Source organism: Salmo salar, chromosome 20 (genome assembly GCF_965601325.2).
Source record: "Salmo salar chromosome 20, fSalSal1, whole genome shotgun sequence".
NCBI lineage: Eukaryota > Metazoa > Chordata > Actinopteri > Salmoniformes > Salmonidae > Salmo > Salmo salar.
The window spans coordinates 1436390-1449830 of NC_138310.1; the positions used below are offsets into that span (position 1 = coordinate 1436390).

Consider the following 13441-nt stretch of genomic DNA (forward strand, 5'->3'; position numbering starts at 1 on the left):
GGAAAGCTGAATGGAGCGAAGTACAGTGAGATCCATTTTTTTTTTTATCTGCTCAGGTCCTCAGACTGGGGCAAAGGTTCACCTTCCAACAGGACAACGACCCTAAGTATACAGTCAAGACAACGCAGGAGTGGCTTTGGGACAAGTCTCTGAATGTCCTTGAGTGCCCAGCCAGAGCCCGAACTTGAACCCAATCGAGCATCTCTGGAGACGACAGCTAAAAATAGCTGTGCATCGACGCTCCACATCCAACCTGACAGAGCTTGAAAGGATCTGCAGAAAAGAATGGGAGAAATTCCCCAAATACGGGTGTGCCAGGCTTGTAGAGTCATACCCAAGAAGACTTGAGGCTTTAATTGCTTCCGAAGTTGCTTCAACAAATTACTGAGTAAAGGGTCCTGAATACATACTTGTGTAAATGTGACATTTACTGTGTTTTGCTTTGTCACTATGGGGTATTGTGTGTGTGTGTGTGGGGGTGGGGGGGGGGGGCTGATTTGCTTGTGTTTTTAGTCATGTCCAACAATAATGAAAGTAAAAAGGACCCTGCCCTATAAAGTGAAGCGCACTTTATCGGAAATAGGCTGCCATTTCAGGCAAGACCTAATTTCCCCTATTCAGGTCACAGGCAACCTCTGCCTTCTGTTTTGCTACCTCTGCAGCAGGGTTGGGATAAATTACATTTCAGAAATTGAAGGTCTAAATGGAATTGACCCCAACCCTGCTCTGCAGCATGACCAGTAATAGAAATCCGAGGGGAGACACTGGATCTGTCTCCGTTCATACGTACGTTAGTCACACACGATATATGGTACCACTATCCCAATTTTTACAAACTTGTGAATTACATGTTTTTCTATAGGGATCTGACACTTACAAACTTTGAACAAGCATATCTCCTTTCCCTTTTGAACTTGATATGTTTTCAATAATTGGCCCAAGGGCTGCATTATGTGTGGGGGACGACATGTTAACTGCTGCCTTGTTTGTTTTTTTGCTTGTGGATACTTGCACAGCAAGTTTAATGAGTCACGATTGTCCATCTTTGGGGTTTTGTGACCATGGTCTTTTCTGAAAATGTACTTTTTTTTGTCTCACTTTGAGCTAGATTTCTTGTTTCTTTTTCATTGGGCCTCAGTTCAGGTTTAGAAAATGTAATTGAATGACCTACGTCTGACTGCAATGATGCTCTTCCACTCCACTGTTTAACTGGGTGATGTGTGTCTCAGGGCTCCTACTTGCTGGCTGCATCCAATGACTTTGCCAGTAGGATCTGGACTGTGGATGACTACAGACTGAGGGTAAGTATGCCTCAGAAGGGCCCTTCTATACATCCAGAACAAATTATTATTTTATATTTTTTTCTTCTCCTGGTTAGGCTATCTTCATCTCTGACTCCCTCTTGAGTCATTTGTGTGTAATAATGATTTAATCAAACAGTGCGCTTAAAGCATCAGACAAGCTCAATACATACAGTGCATTAGGAAAGTATTCAGACCCCTTCACTTTTTCCACATGTCGTTACAGCCTTATTCTAAAATGGATTAAATTAAATATTTTCCTCATCAATCTACACAATACCCTATAATGACAAAGCGAAAACAGGTTTTTAGAAATGTTTGCACATATATAAAACTAAGAGAAACCTTACTTAAGTATTCAGACCCTTTGCTATGAGACTCGAAATTGAGCGCAGGTGCATCCTGTTTCCATTGATCATCCTTGATGTTTCTACAACTTGGAGTCCACTTGTGGTAAATTCAATTGATTGGACATGATTTGGAAAGGCACACACCTGTCTGTATAAGGTCCCACAGTTGACAGTGCATGTCAGAGCAAAAACCAAGACATGATGTTGAAGAAATTGTCCGTAGAGCTCCGAGACAGGATTACGTCGGCACAGTTCTGTGGAAAGGTACCAAACAATTTCTGCAGCATTGAAGGTCCCCAAGAACAGTGGCCTCCATCATTCGTAAAAATGGAAGAAGTTTAGAACCACCAAGGTTCTTTCTATAGTTGGCCGCCCGGCCAAACTGAGCAATTTGGGGAGAAGGGCCTTGGTCAGAGGTGATCAAGAACCCGATGGTCAGTCTGACAGAGCTCCAGAGTTCCTCTGTGATGGGAGAACCTTCCAGAAGGACAACCATATCTGCAGCGGTCCACCAATCAGGCCTTTATAGTAGTGGCCAGACGGAAGACACTCCTCAGTAAAAGGCACATGACAGCCCGCTTGGAGTTTGCCAAAAGGCACCTAAAGAACACTCAGACTATGAGAAACAAGATTCTCAGGTCTGATGTAACCAATATTGAATTCTTTGGCCTGAATACCAAGCATCACGTCTGGAGGAAACCTGGCGCCGCTCATCGCCTGGCCAATACCATCCCTACAGTGAAGCGTGGTGGCAGCATCATGCTGTGTGGATGTTTTTCAGCAGCAGGGGCTGGGAGACTGGTCAGGATCGAGGGGAAGATGAACGGAGCAAAGTACAGAGATCCTTGATGAAAACCTGCTCCAGGGTGAAGGTTCACCTTCCAACAGGACAACGACCTTAAGCACTCAGCCAAGACAATGCAAGTGGCCCAGCCAGAGCCCGATCGAACATCTCTGGAGAGACTTGAAAATTGCTGTGCAGCGATGCTCCCCATCCAACCTGACAGAGCTTGAGAGGATCTGCAGAGGAGAATGGGGAGAAACTCCCCAAATACAGGTGTTCCAAGCTTGTAGCGTCATAACCAAGAAGACTTGAGGCTGTAATCTTTGCCAAAAGTGCTTCAACAAAATACTGAGTAAAAAGGGTCTGAATTCTTATGTAAGTGGGAGTTCAGTTTTTTTAATACATTTGCAAAAATGTGTAACCTGTTTTTGCTTTGTCGTTATGAGGTATTGTGTTTGTAGATCAATTTTAGAATAAGGCTGTAATGTAACAAAATATGAAAAGTCAAGGGGTCTGAATACTTTCCGAATGCACTGTACATAAGAACATAAGCCCCTTTCGGAGCCTAAAATAACTTTGTTTAGGCTGTGTTTGAGAGACGGCTGAAGTCCTATGCTGATGGTCAATGATGTGATGTAAAAGGTCTGATGCCCAGTTCCACTGCCTGCTATCCATTGGCTCCTAACAGCCCCTGCTCTATTCCCAGCCTGCTCTAGTTGTGCATTGTTGGACACAGGGGCTGCTGACATAGAGAATGACGTCACATCCTGTGTCTTTAAGAGACCATGGAGTCACTGTGGTTCTGTTGGACGTCCGTCAATCACTAAGGAGTATCAGGATGTGGTATGGGGCTGGGCCGCTGATCTCAACTTTTCAACTGAGACCGCACCTGTGTTCTCAAATACAAAGGGCCATGAGTTTTCCTTCACCTTAACGTGACTTGGTGAAAATCTCCAGGCCTAGTTACAGGCTCCGACTACGGCCCAGAGATTGTGCTGGACAAGGTTGTGTTCACTAGGCACGAAATGGAAGAAAACGCTCAAACAGTGAAACACTATCTGAACTTGGCCAATAAACGCTTGTTTTCATTCGTTCCCCCCAGCACACGCTGACAGGCCACAGCGGCAAGGTCCTGGCGGCTCGCTTTCTCCTGGACAACGCTCGTATCGTCTCCGGGAGCTACGACAGGACTCTGAAACTGTGGGACCTGCGCAGCAAAGTCTGTAAGAGTTGACTTTTTTCTTATCCCCTTTAGTGTTAGCATTTTGTTTATGTTCCTCCTTGTCTCTGGTTTCCCTTTTAATGTTTTTTTTTTCTTTTTTTTTCACGCACACAAAATGGCTTAAGATTTTAACGCAGATTCAATGTATGGTCTACTCATTGCGGATTAGTTTTACTTGTTAGGAACCCCCAGTCTGTTTCTTCCTCAGGCATGAAGACTGTGTTTGCTGGGTCCAGCTGTAATGACATAGTCTGCACAGAGCAGTGTGTCATGAGCGGCCATTTTGATAAGAAGGTGCGGTTCTGGGACATCAGGTGAGTGTGGAGGGATAGTCCCCAATAGATGGGTTGTAGACGTCCAACTAACCTTAAAGGGGCAATCCACAGGTGAAACAATCAAGCGATTTCCCCGCCCCTATTTCTATAAAATACTGTGGGATAGGGCTGGAGAAATAGGATTTACCATCCATGATATCAGTTTTAACCATATTTTGAAGCTATATAGTGTTTTTGTACATTTACTTTGTTTACAAACATTGTAGTAAACAAGCTTATATTTGGGGTTCTGATGAGGCATTCAAATTATTTTCTTTAAGAATCAATAGGTACATATTATTAATTTCGAAGTCAGAAAATGGATGGCGCAACTGCAGATTGCCCCTTTAATCTGACCAAAACTGTAAACCTAACCATATCCCTAGTAATGCTTAATGTATGCTTCCCATTTGTTTTTTAAAATCTTCCATGAAATTAGCAGCAGCAGTACAGAAACTTCGCTAGGCAAATGCATTCTTCTCTTCTAGATGTGGAATTAAAGGGGAATTACACTCAAATAACTTTTTTTTTTTTTTTTGCCCAGACCTCAAAAGGTCATCTGATTTAAGCCTTGACATGGACTTGTTTCTCTCTAAATAATTGTAATTTTGAGCAGAAAAATACAAAATAATCAAAAACAAGGCTAAATAAAACTGAACAGAATTCCGGAACATGTAAGAGTTTGGGGAAAATGTACATTTTACAGTACCCCCTTAAGGCTATGATACAATGGCAATATCGCTGAGCGATGTTGCTGGAAATGGAGAGGGGTATGAGACACTGGTGCAATAATGAGCAACATGGACATGAAATAGATTTCATATGAAGCACAATTTCAAACATTTCCCCCCCCAAAATTTTTATTTTTTTATTTCCTCATCTCCTATAGCTTGTTGCGTGTTGACTGTCATAGCTGTACTGAGATTAATCAGCAAACAAGCAATAAAGTGTTGCCCCTGCTTAGTCCATCCACTGAACCTGCTGCTAGTCAACTCCATGGCAATGCAGACAAACATAACTATACATTTAGCAAAGTTCTAACTTCAGCTAGTTAAACATACAAAAAAAACAATCTAAAATGGAAAAATAAATGTCAATGGCTATAGCAAGCTAATAAGCTACATGGCTAGCTAGCTAATTTAGCCAGTTTGTCCTCCTGACTTTGCTTAAATTCCTAACCGATTAGCATGCACCTTACCATGGATTTTTTTGTAAGTTAAACATGACAAACTTAAAAGTAGTACTCATGCTAGAAAAGGGGAACAAGTAGCTCTCATGCTGCTAAAGGGGAATATCCAAATAATGGAAGTGGAGAACCCAGCTGGGGAATTTCATACATACCCAGTGCATTTGTGTCATGGGCAATGGTTGTATGGGCTCTTTGCCTAAAGTGTTGTTTTCTTGTCATGACACTGGCTTTTTGTCCTGGGATGTATTCGCTAGGAACCAAGTGGAAGCATACATGCCTAAACTGGGAGGGACCTACATGAGTGTCCAATAAACTCCTTTTGCTACGGTGTGCTCTAATGAATGCCCCCCTCTCGTAACACTGTTATAATTCTTTAGCTTGCGGCGTCTGGGTATTCATGTAATTTTTTTTTTTTTTTTAGAGCGGAGAGTATTGTCCGTGAGCTGGAGCTCCTGGGCCGAGTCACATCTCTTGACCTGAACCACGACCGCACCGAGCTGCTCACCTGCTCCCGGGACGACCTGGTTAAGATCATCGACCTGCGCAGTAACGCGATCCGCCAGACCTTCAGGTACGGGGACGTCAGTGCTCTAGGACTGTAGACTACAGCTCACTCACTTGACTGCCACACACCAATTGCTGTGTCAAGCCACTGCTCAGGGTTTTCTTTATAATATATTTGTAGGTATGCAGAGCCTTACCCATATTGTCAATTAAGCAATCTGAGGTGATTGTGTTGGTAGTCAGAGATTCTCTTTATTCTTATTGGTGAATATGTAGGCAATGGAATTGTCCTAATAGTGCAAACCCTGCATGTCTGGCACTCCAGGCGCAATCAAACACTCAAAGTATTTCAAAGGAAACCAAATACTATTTGAACCCAGGTCTGATGCGGATTAGTGGTGTTGGAGGTTTATGTTAAGTGTGCTCTCATCTCTCCTCCCAGTGCTCAGGGCTTCAAGTGTGGCGCTGACTGGACCCGAGTTACCTTCAGGTGAGTGACACATTTTACACCAAGTTTGTGTCATAAATGGCATCCTATTCCCTACATAGTGCACTACTTTGACCAGAGCCCATTGGGCCTGGTCAAAGGTAGTTCACTGTAGGGAATAGATTGGACTGTGTCCCAAATGGCAATTATTGGTTTATAGTTTTACTAACATCGGTCATGGTCAAGTTCCCTACCTTTCTCCATGCAAGTGTGCACATGCTCACCTCTCCAACCATAGTCCCATGACTCTCCATTTGAGCCCCTTGTTTTGACCCTACCATTGCCTTGTGTACTCCTCAGTCCCGATGGCAGTTACGTGGCGGGGGGCTCTGCAGACGGCGCCTTGTATGTGTGGAACGTCCTGACGGGCAAGTTGGAGCGCACCCTGGACAAGAACCACTGGTCAGTTTGAACTTCTGGAGTAGGATCAAGTCTCCCTTCGACGCTGCTTTCTAGTCAGTTTTGCACTTTTTTTAATGGTTTCAGGTTCAGGATTTGAGAGGGTAAGCCATAGACCTGGATAGACAGCTGTAGTACCACAAAGCCTGTTTTAACTTGGGCAGTGCCATTGAGGACTTTTACCATTTTGAAGTAGTGAACTGGGTTGGACTTTGTAGTGTTTCCCATAGAATTCTAGCAGTAGTGGCAAGGGTTCGGGTAAGGATTAGTGGAGGGTTAACCACCTGGAGCCTTTTTTTTTTTTTTTTTTTTTTTGTATAAGGACTGTGAGTCAGTTCTGGCGAGTTTTTATTAGGACATTCTACTCAATAATGAATGAAAGTAGAATTATGTTGACACCGTCTTAAATATAATTAAATAGGCTGAAACATAGGGTTAACCATATACATACTCAATTGGGCTAATCATTAGCTAGATCCCAAACTCTAAACATGATCAATGTGTTTAATGTCCCCACAAAAAAACTTTACATAAACACAGTGAATGTGTTAGATTTATCCCCTGGTCTCACCTATGCACACAGTGAATTGTGGAGGCTAAGTGCGCCTAAACCATGCTCATATAGAGCGCTGATCGCTCCTTTTTAGGAGTTGAGAAAGAAAAGTAGTAGCCATGGAAAGCCGGGATTCCCTTAACAAAATTGCTTAAAAAAATGTACTGCAATTGCATTAAATGTGCATTGACTGCTTATCAGAATACATGTTTCTCTCCTTGTGGCACTTGCATCTTGAATGCACCTCAAGGAATATTTATTTCTCACATAGAACACACACAACGACAAGCTGACTAGGTAAATACCTAGGTAAACTATTCTACTATGGGGTTGTTGCTGTTCATTACTCTTGTTGGCAGAGAAAAAGTACATGTTGACAGTTCTAGACTCTTCAAAGTTTATATTGGCTGATACCACTGCTATGGGTTAAGGAAATATCACAGAATTTCATCCAGGTCGGCAGGAGGTATCAGCCAATATAAATTGGTTGGGTTGGGCGCTGAATGCTGATTTGGCTGAAAGCCATGCTATTACATTTACATTTTAGTCATTTAGCAGACGCTCTTATCCAGAGCGACTTAGTGAATGCATACATTTCATTTTTTTTTTTATGTGCTGGCCCCCCGTGGGAATCGAACCCACAACCCTGGCGTTGCAAACACCATGCTCTACCAACTGAGCTACAGGGAAGGCTATACCACGGGTGTGACAAATCTATTTTTACTGTTCTAATTACGTTGGTAACAAGTTTTATAATAGCAATAAGGCACCTCAGGTTTGTGATATATGGCCAATATACCACGGCTCAGGGCTGTGTCCTAGCACTCCGCACTGCATCGTGCATAAGACCAGCCCTTAGCTGTGCTATATTGGCCGTATACCACATCCCCTCAGGCCTTATTGCTTAAATATACAGTGCATTTGGAAAGTATTCAGACCCCTTGACTTTTTCCACATTTTGTTAGGTTACAGCCGTATTCTAAAATTGAAATAATTGTTTTTTCCCCCTCATAAATCTTCACACAATACCTTACATGATCACAAAGCAAAAACGGATTTGTAGATTTTTTTGGGAAATGTATTTAAAAAAAATAAGAAACTGAAATTTTACATAAGTATTAAGACCCTTTACTCAGCACTTTGTTGAAGCACATTTGGCAGTGATTAAACCCTTGATTGTTCTTTGGTATGGCGCTAAAAGCTTGGCACACCTGTATTTGGGAAGTTTCTCCCATTCTTCTCTGCAGATTCTCTCAAGCTCTGTCAGGTTGGACGTGGAGCGTCGCTGCACAGCTAATTTTAAGGTGTCTCCGGAGATGTTCAAGTCCGGGCTCTGGCTGGGACTTGTCCCGAAGCCAGTCCTGCATTGTCTTGGCTGTGTGCTTCGGGTCATTGTCCTGTTGGAAGGTGAACCTTCGCCCCAGTCTGAGGTCCTGTGCACTCTGGAGCAGGTTTTCATCAAGGATCTCTCTGTACTCTCTGTGCTCCGTTCATCTTTCCCTCCATCCTGACTAGTCTCCCAGTCCCTGCTGCTGAAAAACATACCCACAGCATGATGCTGCCACCCATGCTTCACCGTAGGGATGGTGCCAGGTTTCCTCCAGACATGAAGCTTGACATTCAGGCCAAAGAGTTCAAGCTTGGTTTCATCAGACCTGGGAATATAGTTTCTCATGGTATGAGTGCCTTTTACTGAGGAGTGGCTTCCGTCTGCCCACTCTACCATAAAGGCCTGATTTGGTGGAGTGCTGCAGAGATGGTTGTCCTTCTGGAAGGTTCTCCCATCTCCACAGAGGAGCTCTGTCAGAGTGACCATCGGGTTCTTGGTCAACTCCCTGACCAAGACCCTTCTCCCCTGATTGCTCAGTTTGTCCGGGCGGCTCTAGGTAGAGTCTTGGTTGTTCCAAACTTCTTCAATTTAAGAATGGAGGCTGCTGTATTCTTAAACCTTAAATGCTGCAGAAATGTTTTGGTACCCTCCCCCAGATCAGTGCCTCAACACAATCATGTCTTGGAGCTCTACGGACAATTCCTTCGACCTCATGGCTTGGTTTTTGCTTTTATGTGCACTGTCAACTGTGGGACCTTATATAGACGTGTGTGTGTGTGCCTTTCCAAATCATATCCAATCAATTAAGAAGGAAAGAAATTCCACAAATTAACTTTTAACAAGGCACACCTGTTAATTGAAATGCATTCCAGGTGACTACCTCATGAAGCTGGTTGAGAGAATGCCAAGAGTGGAAAGCTGTCATAAAAGCAAACTGGCTACTTTGAAGAATCTTAAATATAAAATATATGTTTCCAGATGTTATTTCATAGTTGTGATGTCTTCACTATTATTCTACAATGCAGAAATAGTAAAAATAAAGAATGACTAGGTGTACATTTGGGGCGGCAGGTGGTTAGAGCATTGGACTAGCTTTGGATCGAATCCCCGAGCTGACTAGGTAAAAATCGTTCTGCCCCTGAACAAGGCAGTTAACCCACTGTTCCTAGGCCGTCATTGAAAATAAGAATTTGTTCTGAACTGACTTGCCTAGTTTAGTTAAAGGTGTAAAAAAAAAAAAAGCATCTATTTTCAGAATATCTAAAAGCCTGTTTTCACTTTGGCATTATGGGTTATTGTGTGCAAATTGATGAGGAAAAATGTAGTTAATCCATTTTAGATTAAGGCTGTAATGTAAAAAATGTGGACAAAGTCAAGGAGTCTGAGTACTTTTCGAATGCTCTCTACTCGTCAGCAAACATTCAATAACTGCAGATGACATTAAATCACCAACCTTGTGTTTTGCCTGTTCAGACAACACACTCCAGGTGGCAGTATGACCCCTTTGTTTGTTGACTGACTCATAGTAGAAGAGAAAGTACTTTAAAATGAAGTAAGCCCTCAATGGCGCTGCCCATGCTGTCACATAAGGCATTATGGCGAGGATGCAAAGAAAAAAAGTGCTATCTCTTTGGGGTAAGGTGTAACTTCTATCTGACACTCCCATTCTGCCGTCCTGCTCAGTTTTGACGTTCTGTTGTCTCTTCTCTCAGCTCGGCCATCAACTCTGTGTCCTGGTCACCATCGGGAGCCTACGTGGTCAGTGTGGAGAAGGGCAGCAAGGCCGTCCTCTGGTCTGATATGTGATTGGCTATGCTCTGCTCTGGCCCTCTGCCATTGGGTGACTGGCTGTCTGTCTGTACTGTTCAATGGAGGCACAGACTGGACAGGGATTCCCTAGCCCCACCCTCTAACGGCCAACCCCTGCATCACTTTGCCTCACTGGCATTGGGCCATTCTGTGCTCCGATGCGTTGGGGGGGTGGTTTTCTTGCCTAAAGGAAGGAGGTCATCCGGTGGCCCATGGGTGGCAGCAGAGCGTTAGTGTCCAGTTGAATGTGTCAGTGATGAGAGCCATGAAGGTGCAGTTTTCTCTTAAAGTTAAACAAAATTATATATCCATTTGAAATTATATCCAACCGAGGCAAGGCGAGTGAGTTAGACAGTTTAACTAAGAGATGACATTATAAAACAGTTGTTGCCAAATTGCCACTATATACAGAGCTGGATTGTCTGTTTTTAAGGCTGCAATTGGACACGTCGTTAGTTTCACAAGACCTTGGGGTGGGCAGAGGCTTTTAAAGTTCAAGTTTGTGTTTGTCTCCTGGGCCCACTTTCCAAACTTATCTGATCGTATTTCGGCAATTGGGTAGAATTAGTCCGTAGAAATAGAATTAATAGAACACGTGCATCATTGACTTGAATGGGGACGTCTGTTAGATTCATTCTATTTCTATGCATTTAATCTAATCAAATTGCTGAAATCAGATAACTTTGAAAAACTGGGCCCAGGTTTCAGTTTTAAATACAATTCCTTTTTTTTTGGCCTTAAAAAAAATGCATGGCAACAATAACGGAAAGCACTGATTTTGTGCAGTTCCCGGTCTTTCTAATGTGTAGCAGTGTTTCCATTCACTTTGCACCACCTTGGCTGTGTCTGAAATGGCACAAGGTGGGTGGTTGATTTGTCTCAAACTGTCAAACTGTATGGGAGCTTTGAGTTGTCAAGTTAATACTGTAATGCAGTGCCCTTCAAGCCTTGTCCTGGCTACCCACAGGGTCTGTTATATAGCTCTGCACCACAAGTTTATAAGTAGTTGTACTGGGCTGGAACAAAAGCCTACACACCTCGCGGGTCCTCGGGACCAGGATTGAAGGACACTGCTGTAAGGAAGACGTGTTGTGAACAAGAGTAAACACAATTCTCTATAACAAACTCATGTGCCAATCACAATGAACATGCCCTCCATGTAACATTTAAACAGGGAATGCTCTGTTTGAGATGACAATTCTCTAGACAGTTGGAATGAACCCACACACTTGGCACATCTGCTTAATACTATTTATTCAGGTGTTCAGTGTTATGTCCTATCAGTCACTGTCAACATCGAAATAATGCAACGTTCCGGTCTTGGAGGGCCACAGCATGTGCTGGTCTTGAAATTCTGTTCTTGATCGGTCAACTATTAGACCCGTTTATTGGTCAGCTCACCTCGATTCCAGGGGTGACATGCTGGGATGCATAGTTCAGGACATTGCAAGAAACGTTTCGTTTAGTGCTGACATGATTCCCCACTATAAAAGCATGTACAGTATGTTCTAATCTACATAATGTATTTGTATCGGAACTTTTATGTAGGCCTAAAGCTGACCCCATCTTCCAAAGACGTTTAGCGGATACTGTGGTCCTCCATAGACTGGGGATTAGCTCCACTCCTTAACACGTGCATGTTGTTTTTGTTCCAGTCTTTTTCTTTTTCATTTCAATGGACTTGTTGACACACATGACGTGTATCATGTTTACCTGATGCTGTTCTAAATATCAATGACTAGTATCTCGCTCACCACATGGGCAGGGAACCCCAGTCCCTCAAGGATAACTTGGTCCAATGGGATCTGCTGACAAAGGGCCAGGTTCAGTAGTGAAATATTGTTGGACATTGCAGGTAGAAATACCATAAATAGATTGAACATGATTCCTTTGTTCAATATGTCAGAGCCATGTTCTACATATTTCCATCTGAAAGTTCCACAACGTTGAGTCCTGAGGGGTACTACAAAGCAAGAGTAATGCTTTAGCCAGTGAACTTGCCTAAATATTCTGAAAAAAAATGATTTTCTTTGAAAATGCATGGTCTGATTAAACAAACAACCAAAAGTACATATCTTAGTTTAGCTTTCCTAATGAACCAGAAAATCTGATTTTATTTCTGTTTATCAAAGTTAGCTGGCTAACTCATTGATCTTGCTTTGTAATATAGACTTCTGCTGAAAGCACCCAAATTTGCACTTGTAATTTTTCCCAGAGGGGAAAAGTTTAAGATAAAGTTTGAAGATCAATGGCGTCATGTTTTTGGCTTTGTTGGTCATGTTTTCCACTCAGACAATAACTGGTGCAAACACTGCAAATCTGGCCCAGAAAAGTGTTTTTCACTCATTAATAATGAAATGGTCACTATCTGAGATGTATGAATACATGCCCTGGAGGATACAAGGCACTGATAAGATCAAACAGGGGATTCTCTCTCAAGAGTGTTCTGTTGAAACAGGCCAGCATATCCTGCCCTCTTCAGGGTCATGTTCAGCAGGCACCAAATAGGAGAAAATGGACTGAAACAGGGGAGGACTATCTGGACTTGTCCAATAAGACAGCTCATTTTCATTTCCCGTTTTTTTTTTTTTTTTTCCCATGCCCTTATGAACATGACCCAGGACTCCTTTCCCCACGGTTAACTCCAAGCTTCAGTCATCGTGTACAGGCCAGGGGAAGGGGAGGTTGGTTTTGAAATATGCTTGGTAAACTGCTGATCAGCAGTCCTTTACCCCACCCCTCTGTGATCAGCAAAAAGATTGTAAAGCTTAAGTTATATTATGTATGTATATGAAACATTGTATTACTGTATGCACACTGAGAAAGTGTGGGGACATTTGTGTGTTATATAGTTTTTTTGGGGTGAGGCAGATGGTAGCTTACTACAGATGACGTGTGTCAATAAAATTACTATCTTAGTCGGTAATGTACACTATAACTGAAACTAGAGAATTATTAGTCATATGAGAGATTCTATTTAGGCACATGGTCTTCTCAATACAATGAACAGCTTTTCCACAAATTGTGTAATGGTTGCATGATCTTGGTTAACCCGTAACTAAAATATTCTGTGATTTTGTTCAGATGCTCGATTAGGTTCTGGAGATAAGCGTGTTAGAAATCAAGATTTCCTGTTTGCGAAGTCCTCACCCTCGCAAAAGGGAACTCTCAGCCTGTTTGTCATCCGTCGACGCAAAGC

At 42.7% G+C, this 13441-nt stretch overlaps 1 protein-coding gene and 1 non-coding gene across 3 annotated transcripts in view; both read left to right on the plus strand.

The window, feature by feature from the left end:
- atg16l1 (autophagy related 16 like 1) overlaps positions 1–13168 on the plus strand; it is a 64193-nt gene extending 51025 nt beyond the window's left edge. For both annotated transcript variants that reach the window (XM_014159976.3, XM_014159977.3), the window contains 7 exons: positions 1230–1301; positions 3538–3658; positions 3866–3971; positions 5582–5731; positions 6107–6154; positions 6452–6553; positions 10146–13168. In XM_014159976.3, the coding sequence (XP_014015451.1) occupies positions 1230–1301; positions 3538–3658; positions 3866–3971; positions 5582–5731; positions 6107–6154; positions 6452–6553; positions 10146–10239 (693 nt within the window). In that variant the 3' untranslated portion in view covers positions 10240–13168. The remainder of the gene's footprint in view (positions 1–1229; positions 1302–3537; positions 3659–3865; positions 3972–5581; positions 5732–6106; positions 6155–6451; positions 6554–10145) is intronic.
- Positions 3056–3320, plus strand: LOC123729363 (small Cajal body-specific RNA 6). Its single transcript, XR_006761149.1, has one exon.
- Positions 13169–13441: the final 273 nt, after the last annotated feature.